General features: G+C 50.6%; 1 protein-coding gene across 5 annotated transcripts in view; it reads left to right on the forward strand.

Annotated features, from left to right (window-relative positions):
• Positions 1-14743, forward strand: part of GRIK4 (glutamate ionotropic receptor kainate type subunit 4) — a 206759-nt gene that overhangs the window by 173826 nt on the left and 18190 nt on the right. For 2 of the 5 annotated variants that reach the window (XR_012766114.1, XM_075442330.1), the window contains exons 11-13: positions 4089-4196; positions 5234-5437; positions 14584-14697. Coding sequence is in view for 3 of the 5 variants with exons in the window: in XM_075442330.1 (XP_075298445.1) it covers positions 4089-4196; positions 5234-5437; positions 14584-14697 (426 nt within the window). In the remaining 2 variants the exon portion in view is untranslated. Of the gene's footprint in view, positions 1-4088; positions 4197-4655; positions 4683-5222; positions 5438-14583; positions 14698-14743 lie in introns of those variants that run through there. The other 3 variants (XM_075442331.1, XM_075442332.1, XM_075442334.1) reach the window with 3 other exon arrangements.

Genomic DNA, 14743 nt, shown 5'->3' on the forward strand with positions numbered 1-14743 from the left:
TGCCATCAGGTTGTATAATGGGATCCAATGGGATGATCCTGGGGTGCATCAAGAAGAGTGTGGCCAGCAGGACGAGGGAGGTTCTCCTTCCCCTCTACACTGCCCTGGTGAGGCCCCATCTGCAGTACTGTGTCCAGTTCTGGGCTCCCCAGTTCAAGAAAGATGAGGAGCTACTGGAGAGAGTCCAGTGGAGGGCTACAAGGATGGTGAGGGGACTGGAACATCTCTCCTACGAGGAGAGGCTGAGGGAGCTGGGCTTGTTCAGCCTGAAGAAGAGAAGGCTGTGAGGGGACCTAATATACACTTACAAATATCTGAAGGGTGGGTGTCAGGAGGATGGGGCCAAGCGCTTTTCAGTAGTGCCCAGTGACAGGACGAGGGGCAACGGGCACAAACGGAAGCAGAGGAAGTTCCGTCTGAACATGAGGAAGAACTTCTTCCCTCGGAGGGTGACGGAGCCCTGGAACAGGCTGCCCAGGGAGGTGGTGAAGTCTCCTTCTCTGGAGATATTCAAGACCCGCCTGGACCAGGTCCGGTGCAGCCTGCTGTAGGCGCCCCTGCTTCGGCAGGAGGGTTGGACGAGATGACCCACAGAGGTCCCTTCCAACCCCGAACATTCTGTGATTCTGTGAAAGAAAGATAATCCCTCTCGCAAAGGTATTGAGTTCCAACTTGCAACCAGGGGGTTGTGTTGCCCTCACTGCTCTTCTGGAAGAGGTATGCCGTCACTTAGGCTCTGCTAATCATTAGAAATCCTCTTCTAATTTTCAGCCTGTTTATTTCTGGCTGGTTTGTATCTATTTATTTTTGTACCAACACTATCATTTTAGCTTCAAAAGCTGTTCTACCTCTTTGCTATGGACCTCCTCCACCTGGTGTATTTATACACACCAATCATATCAGTTACTAAAAAATCCTGAGTCCTAAAAACTCTGAAGTCCTAGTCCAGAGCCTTAACAACAAGATTGTCTTACCCACATCCGTGTAGAGCATTTGATTGTTTTCTAGCACATTTTTGTAGATGAATATGTTTTCTGTTTTTCAGAGGCTCTTTATACATAGATAGAGATGATTAAAATCACCTTGACATCCATCTTGCAAGAGAGGGAGAGATCTGACGATCCCAGACATCTTCTGACACATTACACTTCAGGAACAGCGAACAGCATGAGGAGTCAATTAGTGGCTTTGTCATACTGTGAGGGGGACAGTGGTGAGCTGGAACGAGCCAGGATGGGGTGGAAGTACCCTGGCACACGGGAGTGTTTGGCTTTGGCGCTGTGCTAAAAGCAAGGTCAAACCCACTGCGCTGTCAGAGGAGGCGGCAGTCAATTAGTCTCAGTATGCCAGCAGGGGAGGGACAAATTTGAGAACAGTGAGGGCTGTTAAAATTAAAGTTAATCTGTCACTAATCTCTGGTTGTGAAATCTGGGAGGAAAAAAAATTAGGCAGTGTTTATGACTGATCACTCGCACCGAGAGGCAATTGCTGCAGAGGGTCTGTTGTTTAGCAATCACAGCAAGAGACAAGCACCTTTGTGCAGAGTTGGGGATTGCAGCTGGGATAAATCCATCCCGTCGCACCAATGCAGACCCTGTGTGGGCCAGTTAAAGCTGCGCTTCAAGGACTCCCTGTCCATTAAGTACATGGTAAATCTCCCAGTTTGGGACTGTTGTTCCCAGAGATGAGTCCTGTGCTACAGTGTCACCATGATGCTACGTGCCTGATGGTAGTCAAACCACAATAAGCTGTCAAGAGGACTTGATGCCCAAGATCTGCTCCCAGCCAGCTCTGACACACCGTCACTGCTCCTCCATCTCCCCGGCTGTCAGGTGAGGCTAACAACCCCCAGTGCCTCTCTTATTGGTGAGGAGCACCCGAGTGTTCATGCTTCCAACACATTCAGAGTTCCTTGCCATGGCAGGAGCTTTTAGCAGAGCATTATTAATGTTGGCAAAGGGGCTGGGGCTGACAGCTCATAGGAAGAAGCTCTGCTGTGTGACCTGCGGAGTAAGGACTTAGCTGGCTCTGCCTGCACTGCTGCAGCCCGGTGCCTCAACTCCAGCCAGGGAGGAGAGCAGACATGCACTTGGCTGTCCTTTGCTTCCTCTGCCTGCTTTGCTTCTGCAGAGCTGTGGAGTGTAAGCTATCCTGTTTGCAGGTCCCACTGCTCCTTATGCCTAGAGATGAGGAGACTGGATTTGGGACCCCTCGCAGATGGCCACTTTTGTAATGGCACGTCAGTCCCTTGGGCCAGATTTGCACCAAGAGCCAGGAGAAGAAAGGGCTTGACTCTTTCCTCAACGTCCAAAGTGATTCAGTCTGCTGACAGCATAGCAGCATGGCTGCAGTTTCAGGTTGCATTTGGCTCAGATGCACGAGCTGGGAAGCGACTCTGAAGTCCTCAAGCCATCAGTCATGCCAGAGGCAAAGCACTGCCAAGAAAAGCAACTGAGTGCATGGAGTCAATCCTGGGGCGGTGTAAATCAGTGTGCCTCCCATTCATTTCCGTGGCAGTGCATCCGCCTGGCCCGTAGCTCTGCGTTGCCTTCCACCCACCTCTTTGAACATAATAAGATTACTCTTCGATGGAAGAGAAATCGATTTGTTCCTACTACCCTGACAACCGTGGCACAGCAGAAGGATAACCTGCCTTAGACTGACAGTGCCTGAGACAGCTCATGTCAGCGTGAGGGAACCAGGAGTGGATTTGCTCTGGCACCGTGGCTGCAGAGGAGCCCTGAAGACACCCCTGCACGTGGGGATCACCTGCTACCTCTTAGGGCTGCAGCAGCTCGCTTCAGTGGTGTCAGAGGACTTAGGCTGTGGCCAGCAGTTCAGCATGCAGAGGACGTGACGGGGGCAGAGAGGCTTTGCTGAAGAAAAAGGGGAGACAAGGGATCTTGGAGGCTGCTGGCCTCCCTCAGATGCCGGTCTATCCATGAGAAAAAACAGAGGCTCTTTTAGGGAGCATGAGAGAGCGGGAGCCTAATTTGCATGCTCTGAATGAGCTGCTGGAGGTGCCGATCTCCCTGCCCAGAGCTCTCAGGGAGGGAGATTAGGCTCTTGAAGTTAAAATTAGGTTTTCCTGAATATTCTTCCTGCTGTCTGAAAGCAGTGGCTCGTTGCGTTGCATCACAGCTGAGTCACGATGTCCTCCCAAGCACTGGGGGACTGCTCCCTGCCACTGGCAGAGGGAATTACGTTTGCTGCGGTGACGCTGATACTTGGATGGGTGAGTTAGGCTGTCCATGGAGCTGCTGGGTGTGATGAGCCTGAATCAAAGGGTTTGGAGGTACTTAATCATAGTAGTTGGCATCCATTAGAGCGGATAGAGGAGATGAGTCACGGTGCAGCACCGCTGAGAACGTGGCTTCGTTTCACCACCTGCTGCCAAGATGGAGCTGCTGGTCAGGGCCGGATGGTGCAGCTGAGCCAAAGCCTGGCTATGGTGTTGCCGTTCCAGCAGCCTCCTCCGAAGCACCCCTGTACCCTATCCCCATTAGGAGCTGATCTCCAGAGAACTGAGGAGGTGAAGGGGTCAGCCAAAATCCATGAGGCTCGGAGCGATGACCGAGTCTTTGTCCTGTGGACATGACCTAGCTGCAACACCTTAGTGTGAGGGATGGCAGAGGCTCCCAGCTGTGGCACGCTGGGGGGAGGATGAGCCTGCAGGTTTGGCTATGTGAGCGCTGCTCTGTAAGATGCGCCCATCTTGGTGGCATCTGGGGACAAGGCAGAAGGCTGCTGGGCCACCATGAGCCCCAGGGAGCTGCCCATTGCACAGCTTTCTCCTGGTGCAGGGCTTTGCTGTAGCTTCAGGGGGAGGACACATGGGAAGACTGTGCCCACCGTGAGCAGGGATGTGTTTTGGCATTGTCGCACAGGTCAGGGTGTGCTGGTGCCGTGCACCAGTGGGTTAATCTCTCTGCCGTCCCGTTGAGGGGGGTGCATTGTAAAGGTAATGGAGCATTCATAAACACTTCTTCCAGGGCCAGCTTGGTGGTTGTCAGTCACCAGAGCCATATGGCAGGTACGTACAGCAATTTGTCCTGTAAATTCCTTTATTGTGCTGTTTATCTCTCCAGATTGGCCACTGGCACGTTTCTGAAGGACTCAGCATGGACAACAGGATCTTCTCCTCCAACATATCAGACAGTCTGTTCAACACCACACTTATTGTCACCACCATCCTGGTAAGTGAGGGGTCACCTACAGTTCCCATTAGCTCTTTGCCAGCCCAACGCTTAGGGGTGTCAATCAGCTAGAATATTACTCCCTCTTCATGCCTCCCTTGGCCCCCAGCATGCAGCGTTGCACACTGATTTCATAAGAACAGATGATCAAATCTCTAATTACATCACTGAGGACAATTCATGACACTGTAATTAAACTCAAGTTGATGTTTCATATGGAAATGATATTTGATGAGTTCAGAAGCAGCTGGGGAGAGGGCTGGGATGGGGATGAGTTGCCATTTTACATTCATCTCTGAATGATGTTCTTGTTTTGTGTACAGCTGGTAAGTTGGAAGGGACAGTTGTCCCTTCTACTCATAAGATTTTTGAAATTGGCCAAGAGGGGTACAACTTTCATGAACCAAGACTTCACATTTACAGGCACCACTGTCCTCACGCAACAAATTCCCCTTCCAGGTGCTGCCTGTCCCATGAGTTTTTCCAGTGCCTCTGCTCCTTGCTTAAAGACACTCAAAATCCTGAAGAACTGCGGGCACTACTTCCTCATGTTCCACAAATTTTGTTGAAAAAGGCAACAAACTGAAGAAGTGACTATAAGCCAAGAGAGTCTGGGATCTGTATGTTGTGCCATAACTCGGAGCAGTCACTGGGCTGCTCTGGCATATGCCAGTCAGAAACAGCCAGAAAAGCATGATCCCTTAGCTCTGTTATATATCCTAAACTGGGATTTACCTGCTGCACATCCAGCATGTCCCTGACACAGCAGGGGTCAATGAATACCAGTGTAGAAACAGCTCTTCTAGCTTTACACCATGTTGGGTTCCCAAGTGATCAAAGCAGCTTTCTGTATCTCTTATACCCTAGTTGAGAGGGATATATCGGGGCGGGAGGTTGGCTTGGGTGCCCCATGTCAAAGCATCTGCCATCCTGGCGCTGCTAGGGAGCCCACTGCCCTCTGTGCCCTACGGCTCAGCGCCGTGCTGGTGGGATGCCTCGGCTAAGATGGGAATGACAGCTGCCCAGTTTCAATGCAGGAAAACCCTTACTTAATGCTGAAGTGGAACCATCAGGAGCTGGAAGGAAATGACCGCTACGAGGGCTTCTGCATGGACATGCTGAAGGAGCTGGCAGAGATCCTGCGTTTCAACTATAAGATCCACCTCGTTGGCGATGGTGTGTATGGAGTCCCTGAGGCAAATGGCACATGGACAGGGATGGTCGGGGAGCTGATTGCTCGGGTAAGTGAATTAGCTGCTCTTTTTAACTGTGCTCTAGTGAGACTTGGCAATGAAAAGCCCTGATGCTTTATTAAGTGCTCCAGGATGATAAGGATAGATGGAGGTTTTAGTGCATTTGTGAGGCTTTCACGAGAGGATTTCCATTTAATGTGTTCTCCCGATGGCAAATGTATTTGTTGTGTTGATGTGACAGCGTGCAAAGTAGTCAGAGAGGGAGTCAGGACCCCTGGGTGCTCTCAGGGTGCTCGCTTTGTTGGAAGGGAGGCCTGGACTCTGGAGTACCTGTGTGAGAGCTCGATACAGAATGGATTCTTTTTTCTCCCAGTGGAAAAAATAATGAAAACTTGAAACAGGAAAATATGTAGGCTCTGGCAGGGGTCAGTAGAAGCTGCAAAAAACTTTACAAACCACACTGTTTGAGAGGGAAGAAAGTAAGAATCACATTTCTACCCAGAAAAGTTTTGGCAGATTCATTTCAGCTCCTTGACTTTGAGCATTGTTCTTGGAGAGGAACATTTTTTGTTTACTTGAAGTGTGTGGATCGAGATTATTTTGTGGCTTTGCTTTTCGGTGTTGCTGCACGGCAGCTAAACTGAAAACTGAATGCTTCTGCTGGGTTTGACAACAGTTCTGTGTACGTGTGTGCTCAGTCAGCCTCTTACCCCCTCCCTGCTCTTTGTTTTCCTCCGCAGCTAAAGGTAGTCCTTCCCCAGGGATCCTGAAGCTTAAACACAGTTCATGAAATGCTCCGAGATCCTTAGTAAAATAGGCTTAGCCAAAGCTAACATTAAGATTGATGTTATTTAAACCAATACTTCCTCAGTCACCGATTTCTGCCCTGCCTTGTTATTACCAAAGCGCCTGGGAGAACCCAGTGACAGTTTCTCAGCTGGTGGCAAAGCCACAGCAAGGTGTATTTATGACAATCCAGACCACTGGGTGAGAGGAGCCCCTGAGCCTCCCCATCATTATCCTCACAACAGTGGCGCATCCCTCCTGCAAAGCGGAGGAGCGAGGGCCCAAATCCATCCCCTGTGGCTCCAGGCAGGGGTCTGGGGCTCCTGCCACAGCTTTCCTCCCGGCTGCGGGAGACAAGCATTTCTAGAAGATGCCCACCGGCTTCTGTCTGCTTCTTCCCTGGACAATGAGGGGGACCTGGCTGACACTCAGCCTACCTTAGGAGCTTCAACTGAGTGTCTAAGTCAGGTGGGATAGCTCTAGGTCTAGAAGACTTGCTGAGGGGGACCTGGCTGACACTCAGCCTACCTTAGGAGCTTCAACTGAGTGTCTAAGTCAGGTGGGATAGCTCTAGGTCTAGAAGACTTGCTGAGGGTCAGGGACAGGGCATGGTAGGGTCTGGAGGTCCCTCCTGAACTAGCGCCCTGTCTCCTGGGTCGCCCTTCCCCAGCAGAGTGATAGCTCTCGACACCAGCTGAGATCCCACCTCCGTCTGCTTCTTCTAAAGAGCCTTCTGTACGGTTGTTTGCAAATGCTCTGGGCTATTGGCGTAGTTTTTATACATATCTCTCCGTGTGTGTTTATATATATACACACACACAGAGTTACAGATCTGCAACGTTTCTTTTGGGAGGCAAGAAGGAAAGCGCAGAGAGCAGTGTGTGATCTGTGCAAACAAAGGAAAGGAATAGCCATCAAATTTTTGGCCTACTAACCTTGGCAGTGCCTCTTCATTAAATGGGAGCTTCTGGAGGGTTGTTTTTCTTCAGTGATAAGTGTTTTAACTTCATCTGCACATAGAAACCATTTGTTTCTTCTGCAGCTTGGCCTTATTTAGGAGGATTATTACTTTGCTTCAGCAGGGCACAGCTGGCAAAGCCTCTGTGAGGCTGAATCAGAAATTGGAGAAGAGCAAAAGCTTTCTCTGCTTTGTTCTTCCTAGGCCCTTTAGAGTCTTTGTAACAGTTTCAGCGAGTTTTTGATCAGTCCCAGGGACTGGCAGGTTGGATCAGGTCAGTCAGGGCAGAGAAGGCCAGGTGCATGCTACTATGTTTGTTCAGTGCTGCTTGGGATGTTGCTCTCTGAGGTTGTTTCACCACCCAGGGGGGTCCTCTCCTTCCTTGGCAGTCACCCCCCAAGGGGTTTTGTCCTCGGTTCCAGCCCCTTGTCCATCCCCCATCCCACTTCGGGACCACTCGAAGCAGAAATGCCAGCAGATCCAATACTGGGCATACACATTCCTCTTTCAGTGGCTTTATCCCTTGGGCACTCTACTCCGTACAGCCTTTAGCACAGAGAGGGCATCAGCTGGGATACAAACCTGTCATATGGGTTAAAGCTTTCCAAATCTTACCTAAATTAAAAGCTCTGTGCCTTTTCTCTGTGCAGTGCTGTATCATGGTAGGAAACTAATTCCTGCTTGATCCTGATCAGCTGACAGAAAGGGAGGTTTGACTCACATGCAGTTAGTGTGCAGGACCAGAAGGTCAGAAAATTATCCAACTTGATGCAATATTAAAAAAAAAAATTTTTTTTGTCTATGTAATCCCCTCGCAGCACTGAATCTCCTCAGAGCGACTATAGGCTGTATGGGAAAAGTGTTTTGTTTTATTGCTTCTAAATTAACCAGCTATTGATTTATTCTTAAGTGCTAAAAATTCTATTACAGCTAATTGTGCACGATGATATGATTGAGAAGGTTGCTATATAAACATAAATTTGTTGTTGACCCAGATTCACCAGTATATATCTTATCGACCTGCTCACAAAGCTAATTAAGAGCTAAGGAAGAGGGGGACCAGGATGGCTTGGGGGATTAGTGGAAGAGTTGTAGTGACTCCCGTGTCTAGGTCAGCAGTCTGACTTGTCAGATCCAGGAAACCTGTAAATTTTGTGATCAGACGATGGAGATCTGGCTTTGGAGAAGTCACTTGGAAGGACTCTAGACCGTTCCTTAGTGAAAGATGTCACAAACTCAGAAAACACGGAGCTAATTGGTCCCTCTGCGCATGCAGGGCGGGGAGGCTGAACACCCTGCTCATTCCTTGAGTGAACAGGGAGTAAAGCCGCTCTCTGGCCAGGGCAGGATTCCCCCCTTAGCCTTGCTGGCTCTGGCACAGACAACTGCCGTCTCCAGTAGTTTGGCTGACACTGTACACGTGTGCTGTCTGTAACAAGCAAACAAGAGGGAACAGCAAATCTTCCTATCTGCTATGTTTTGGCTTCAGAGGCTGAGGGGACAGTAGGGCTGGAAGAATTACGTCTTGCTCCTTCCCACTGCAGTACAGTCTCTGGCTCAGAGTCCCCCCCATCAGGGGGACGGTTGTCTGGTCTTCCCTTTCTCTCATTCTCCACCGCATCTTCGAGCTGAAATGAATTCGCTAGTCTGATACAAGCCAATGAAAGTATTGTCACGGCAATGTGACAGCCTTCCGCTTGTTCCGCCACGCCTGGATTTGCTGTCTTTGTAGTGTAGTGCGGTGGTGGCTGCTCGGTGCCTGTACATCAGCGCACAGCAAGCCTTTGGCGCTTGGCTCCCTTGCTCCTCCCTCAGGAGATGGGCTTGTGTCTGAGAGATCCCTCAGCAACAGCTCCTGAATTTACCCATCTCGGGAATGCCCCCGGAGAATAGAGCTGAGCTAAGAAGAGATGGTGTGGTGTGGTTTGGTTTTGTCTGGAAGCTTTGTTGGCACGAATCTGATGCTGCAGTTTTTCTGTAAGACCTCTGATAAACTTCCCTCTGATGCAGCCGGGATCAGTACCCTGGCTGGCTGGGTACCAGCGCTAGGTGATGGTGCCCTCCGCAGAGGACCCATCCCACTCGCCCGCGGCAGGGTGCAGAGGATGGGAAGGACAAAGCAGCCCCAGCAGGACCATGCTCTGTGCAGACTGGCCGTGTGTCTGTGCAGCCTGTATCAGCAGCCCAGGCTTCCTTTGGCATTGTTTAAATAACATAGTGCATTTGATGACCCATGAGTGTTTCCAGGGCAAGCATATTTGGGCAAGCCTGCTGCTGCTGCAGAAGCTGCCTTAGGGTGTCCAGAGCAGGGAGCGGGTGACCGGGGACAGCAAGCTCCTGCTCTCCCCTTCTGCGCAGGATCATTTGGGGAGTGAGATGTTGTGGAATAACGCTAGACCTTTGGCCTCTGTGTCAGTGGTTTGAATCTGGCTGGATCAGTAGTGGTCAAAGCTCTTCTTAAAGTGAGGGGAGTGAAGTTGTCAGTCACATGAAAGGGTTTGGCCTCAAGAGCAGCAACACCAAGAACTGAAAGGTCCTTAAAGCTTTGGGGTAATGGCTTTTCTAGCTTCCTTGCTGGTGACCAGATGGTGTTTTGCAATCAGAGGCCCTTTCCCTTCAACTGCTCCAGAGACGGGGAATGGCAGGAAGGGGAACGGAGGGAGAAGATATTTCAAAATTGGCAGAGTCCTGCTCTCCACTCAGCAGCGGCTGTTGGTGTTCAGCGAGAAAAGCTGTGCGTGGGTGAGGGGAGGGGAGGGAGGGGGAGTCTGTTTGCATGCTATCGTGCTGGCAAGCGTGAGATGGGGGGACTCGAGAGGGTGGGGAGCGAGGGGAAGTGGGGAAGCGAGGGAACGTGGGTTGTTGAGCAAACACAGGAAGGCTATGGGCAGTGAGGTTTGCATCGCATTGCTGATTCTGCCAAAATTGTACCCAGGACGCTGGATGTGGTGTGAGCTGGTTAGGTCTCGCTACTGTTCTCTGTGGGCTTAGGGTCCCCATTCCTGGTGTTTCACCTTAACTGGCTTTTGCCATGGACATAGCAAACACCCGGCTCAGACTTTCTCCTCCCACCCCTAGAGATAGTCCAAGTGAAGGCAGACTTCAGTCTGACATCTGCACTGATTGCTGGTCGTCCCATCCCTGACTGTGGCTTAAATGGAGGGCTGCAGCTTCCAGGGTTTTCAGGCTGTCACTTTTCATATGGCAGAATTCATGCACATCCTTAAAAAAACCCCAAACACTGTTTTTGAGTGACCCTCATCTCGCCCCGCTTTTAAATGTAAGAATATTCGTCTGAGCGCACAACCTGGCTGCTGATCGCTCCATCAGGGCTTGCTGCACAACCCAAAATAGCTCCTGTCAGATCAGGTGGGCAGCTGGAGCAGAAGCAATCAGTACATTGATCCAGCGGCCGAGCAGTACCCGTCGTGCCGTGGGACAGGTCTGCAGATGCAGAGAGACTGCTCTGTCATTGCCACGGTGGTGCCGGAGCCACTGCCCAGGTGAGCAGGCTGCAGCCAAACTGCCGTGTAGTGGCTGCTGCTTAGTTTGCAGAGTTGCACGAAACAGAAGAGGACCACTGGAGATCATCCAGTCCAAGCCCCTGTGCAAAGCAGGGTCACCTTCACCCGGGTGCTCAGTACCGCGTCTGGATGGGTTTCCAGTGAGGCAAGCGTCTGCAGCAGCAGTGCTGATGTCAACGGGTCTGCAGTGGTGATCGGATGGGTCCTGAAGGCTGAACACTGGTTTCAGCATTCTAGAAGGCCCTCTAAGCACCGGGGCAGTTTAAGGAATTGCTTTCCCTGACCTTGGCCACGGTCTCAGTGCTCTGTGGGCCGTGCTGGTGAGAAGGGTGCTCTGATATGCACCCAGGGAATGTAGCGTCCAAGGTGCTAATCAAGTCAGGGACTCCTGCTCCTGGAAGAAATCCCAGCCTCGTGCTCCCAGAGCCATCCTTCAGGCTTCTTTTCCCTGTGTTTGACACAGAGACAGAGACAGCCCAAAGCCTTACACCGCTTGGACTTTCTCACTATGTTTTGTTTCCGTAGCTTGACAGGAGGTTGTGAATCGCTGCGGGTGTCCCGGCTGCTCCCCTGTGCCGCAGGAGGCTTTGGCGGGATCCTCGCTGCGCGGACTGACGTCAGGCCCCATTCATCACCATTAGCGCCCAGATGAGCCTTGTCAGCATCCGCAGCGAGGAGGCGGCGGCCGCCTCCGGACTGGCAGTCCCTGCAATTTGCTTCTTAAGGCTGCTTAATTGTTGTTCCTCTTCAGGAGCCCGGCTCAGCCCCAGTGTTTAACATCCTTTCCAGTGGCAGCGTGAGCCTGTCTGCTAACACAGGCACATCCCATGGTTAATGCCAGCTATGGCGGTGGCAGCTCATGCTTTTATCTCAGACACCAGCCCACCTGGGCTTCCTCCTACCTAGCAAGAGTTTGGCCTTGTTTAAGCAGTCTTTTGTTAAAGAAGCATCTGTCTGTACTCCAAAAATGCTCTGGGTCTTTTCCTAAGCCAATTTCATGATGACATTTATAGCTGCAACTGTGCTGGAAGGATGAAAATCAGTGTTTGCCCCCTCTTCCCCCCATCGTTTGCCTCCTGTTTTCCCTTTCCCCAGGGCCTGGTTGTGGACAGAATGCAGAAGCACAAAGCAAAATCCATTTCTTCCCCAGTGCATTGTTTAGCCTATAAAATGCCAGCTCCTATCCGTGCTCAGGTGGGGAGGGCTGGAGAGCACTCGGGTTCGCAGAGCTCCTCTGTAACTAAGATACGCTGACCTTAGCGAATCACAAGAAGTTTGGTGAACATCAGGAAGCAAAGTTGAAAGAATGAAATGGATGATATTCAGGCAGAGAATACATTGCATGCCATTCCCAGATCAAAGTTTATTGCTGTCAGAAATCAGCTTTTAACTTGCATGACTTCTGAGCCTGCAGAGAGAGTGAGTCTTTGACAGAGAGCAGCCCTAGCTGAAGTTGCGAGGAGCTGGGTCTCTGCCGCAGGGAGCTCTGGTCCAGGAGAAGGCAGATGTGCATGCGCGCAGGTTAGAGCAGGCTGCGAGCTGCTGTAGTTCTGACACCAGCAAAAGTCCTGAAAGGACAAAAGTTGACCAGGCAGGGAATGAATGGAAGGAAATCTGCTCTAATGGAACGGTAGGACCCTCTGGAGATGAGAGCGGGGATCTGGGCACGAAAACCTGTGTGCCTGGGGAAGGCAGCTCTGCTGTGCTGAGTTTCTGCTCCATTGGCAAAGGGAGGGGGATGGATTTGTGTTGTATTTTGCATAGAGAAGAGTAGCCTTCAAGGTGTTGCTGCCTACATGATCTGGAAGGGTCCTAAAGAGCAATAGATGGGGGAATAACCAGAGTGCACAAAGTTCCCTGACGGCATCCACGTCTTACCCCTGAGAAAGTGGGAGCAGGCGAGCGATGGTGACTTAGCTGGGCAAACCTGGGGGCCACGCTGCTGCTTTCAGCAGAGCCTTTATGTTGGCCCCTGGTTGGGAATGGAAATGTCCTCAGAGCTTTTGCATGAAACACCTTTGATGCGGCATGTCTGCCATCTACTCAGACTATGACTTTGCTGGTAGAATGGTATTCAGTTTGGAGAGCTGGGAGAAGGGATCCGTTGTCAGAATAAGCTATATGTTCATGAGGGGCTTTGCTGGGAGAGTTCTCCCCAGGACAATAGTACCTGCAAACCCTTTTAAGTATAGACAAGAGAGGTTTAGGAAGCTTTAGACTTCCCTTGCAGATAAAATTCTTGATGTGCCATGTTTCACAGATAAACTGATCCCATTTTAGTAATCTGCTGGTGTTTACATAGGGCTCAACAGCTCACACATGACGTTGTGAGTATTGGTGCCTTTTAAAACCCTGTGGATAAATGTCTGGCTAGGCAGAAATTCTCCCTGCTCCTAACTCATTAACAGCCTAGGAATTTGTAATAGCTGCTTGGGAACAATTGCAAAAATCTGGCATTGGGCTTGTCCGATAACGCAGTCCTGCGTGGACTGTGAAGTGTCACCTTCCCCGTGACCCCCCTTGCTGGGCAGGTTTGCAGATCACCCTGCCTTTCTTTTTCCTTGCCTTCTTCCTGCGGGCTCCAGCAGCACTGCTCTTCGCTCTTGCAACTCCAGGCCCTCACTGGCCTCTCCTCGCTGCCTGCCTTGAAGCGGGCGACTCTGCTGGGGACGGAGGGGGGGGAACACCCCCAGCAAAGCTCTGGCAGGAGGTGATTAGTCCTCTTTCTCGTCAGGAAAATAATGCAAGAGCAGCAGGGTCAGAGAGCATGGTAAGGGTGATGCACCTGCAAATTTGCCTTTGTGTGGTGCATTTATAACTAGCGCATGGATCCAGGGAGATGAATTGCATATTTTACTGGGTCTTGGGGCCCGATGGTGCCTTGGCTTCTGCACAGACCTTGTGAAACTCAGGGACAACAAGTGCAAATAGCTTTTCTTTCCCCCCCCTTCTCTTTTTCCACTTGCGTAGTCATCATCCTGCAAAGCAGGCAAACAAATGTGTAAGGGGATGGAGGAGGTTTCATTTTTACAGAAAGCAATTACAGACATTAAAAGAGCTATAGTAATAAAAATAATATTTAAAATTCAAATCCCTTATCTATATTGCAAGGGTATTAACATTGGAAGAAATTATTTTTATTTTTTTTCCTTGATCTCATTTGCTTTGCAAGTCAATCAGGAAATTTTTATGCCAGTCCTCTGAATTTTTTGGAGACTTATCTGCAATTTTGGAAGTCTGGGGTTGGCAGGCTTGTAAACTTAATGACTCAGGGTACAGGGGTAATGATGCTGCTTTCTTACGCTTTCCTACCTATGGCGCTTGCAAGTAAAAGTCTTGTCTGGAAGCGGACTCTGTTCAGCAGGGGCTTTGGAAGGGGGAGGTTCTATCTTCTTTAGATTAGTACAATATTTGTTGTTGTGATGGGCCCTGTTTTGCCAGGTCTTGAAGCATTCAAGGAATAGAAATGGCAATGAGGCCGTGAGCGCTTTGGGGCAGGGGCTGCCGATTTGCTAGTACAGCTCCTAGCGCAGCGGGCTCCCCACTGGGAGCTTTGTGCTTTTCCAACCTGGAGGTACGAGATAAAAACACCCAGGTGAGGAAAGGAAAAACGCGGAGAATGGTCCGGAGCACGAGGTGGGTTAAACTTTGGAGTGTGTTTGAGCAGGGCTTATGCGAAACCCATCCAGGGAGAGGGGCACGGGAGCACAGGCTGAACTAGTGCACATCACCAGCAAAACTCCCACGTTTTCCACAGCGCCTGGGTTTTGCCCTGCAGCAAATGCATCCTGTCCCGGAAAGGTGGGACACCCATCTTCCCGGAGTGGGTGTCGTGTGTGGCCCTGGGCACGGCTCTGCCGCTTTCCCTGCTCCGTGCCTTTCCCAGGCTTGGGATCCTGATCTTCTCTACTATCCTTTGTCTCCAGAAAGCCGATTTGGCCGTGGCGGGGCTGACGATTACGGCGGAGCGGGAGAAGGTGATTGATTTCTCTAAGCCGTTCATGACTTTGGGCATTAGCATTCTCTACAGAGTTCATATGGTAAGAGACTTATTTTATAACCGTTTATGTCCCTCCTTTATTTCCA

This window comes from Opisthocomus hoazin, chromosome 24 (genome assembly GCF_030867145.1).
Source record: "Opisthocomus hoazin isolate bOpiHoa1 chromosome 24, bOpiHoa1.hap1, whole genome shotgun sequence".
Lineage (NCBI taxonomy): Eukaryota > Metazoa > Chordata > Aves > Opisthocomiformes > Opisthocomidae > Opisthocomus > Opisthocomus hoazin.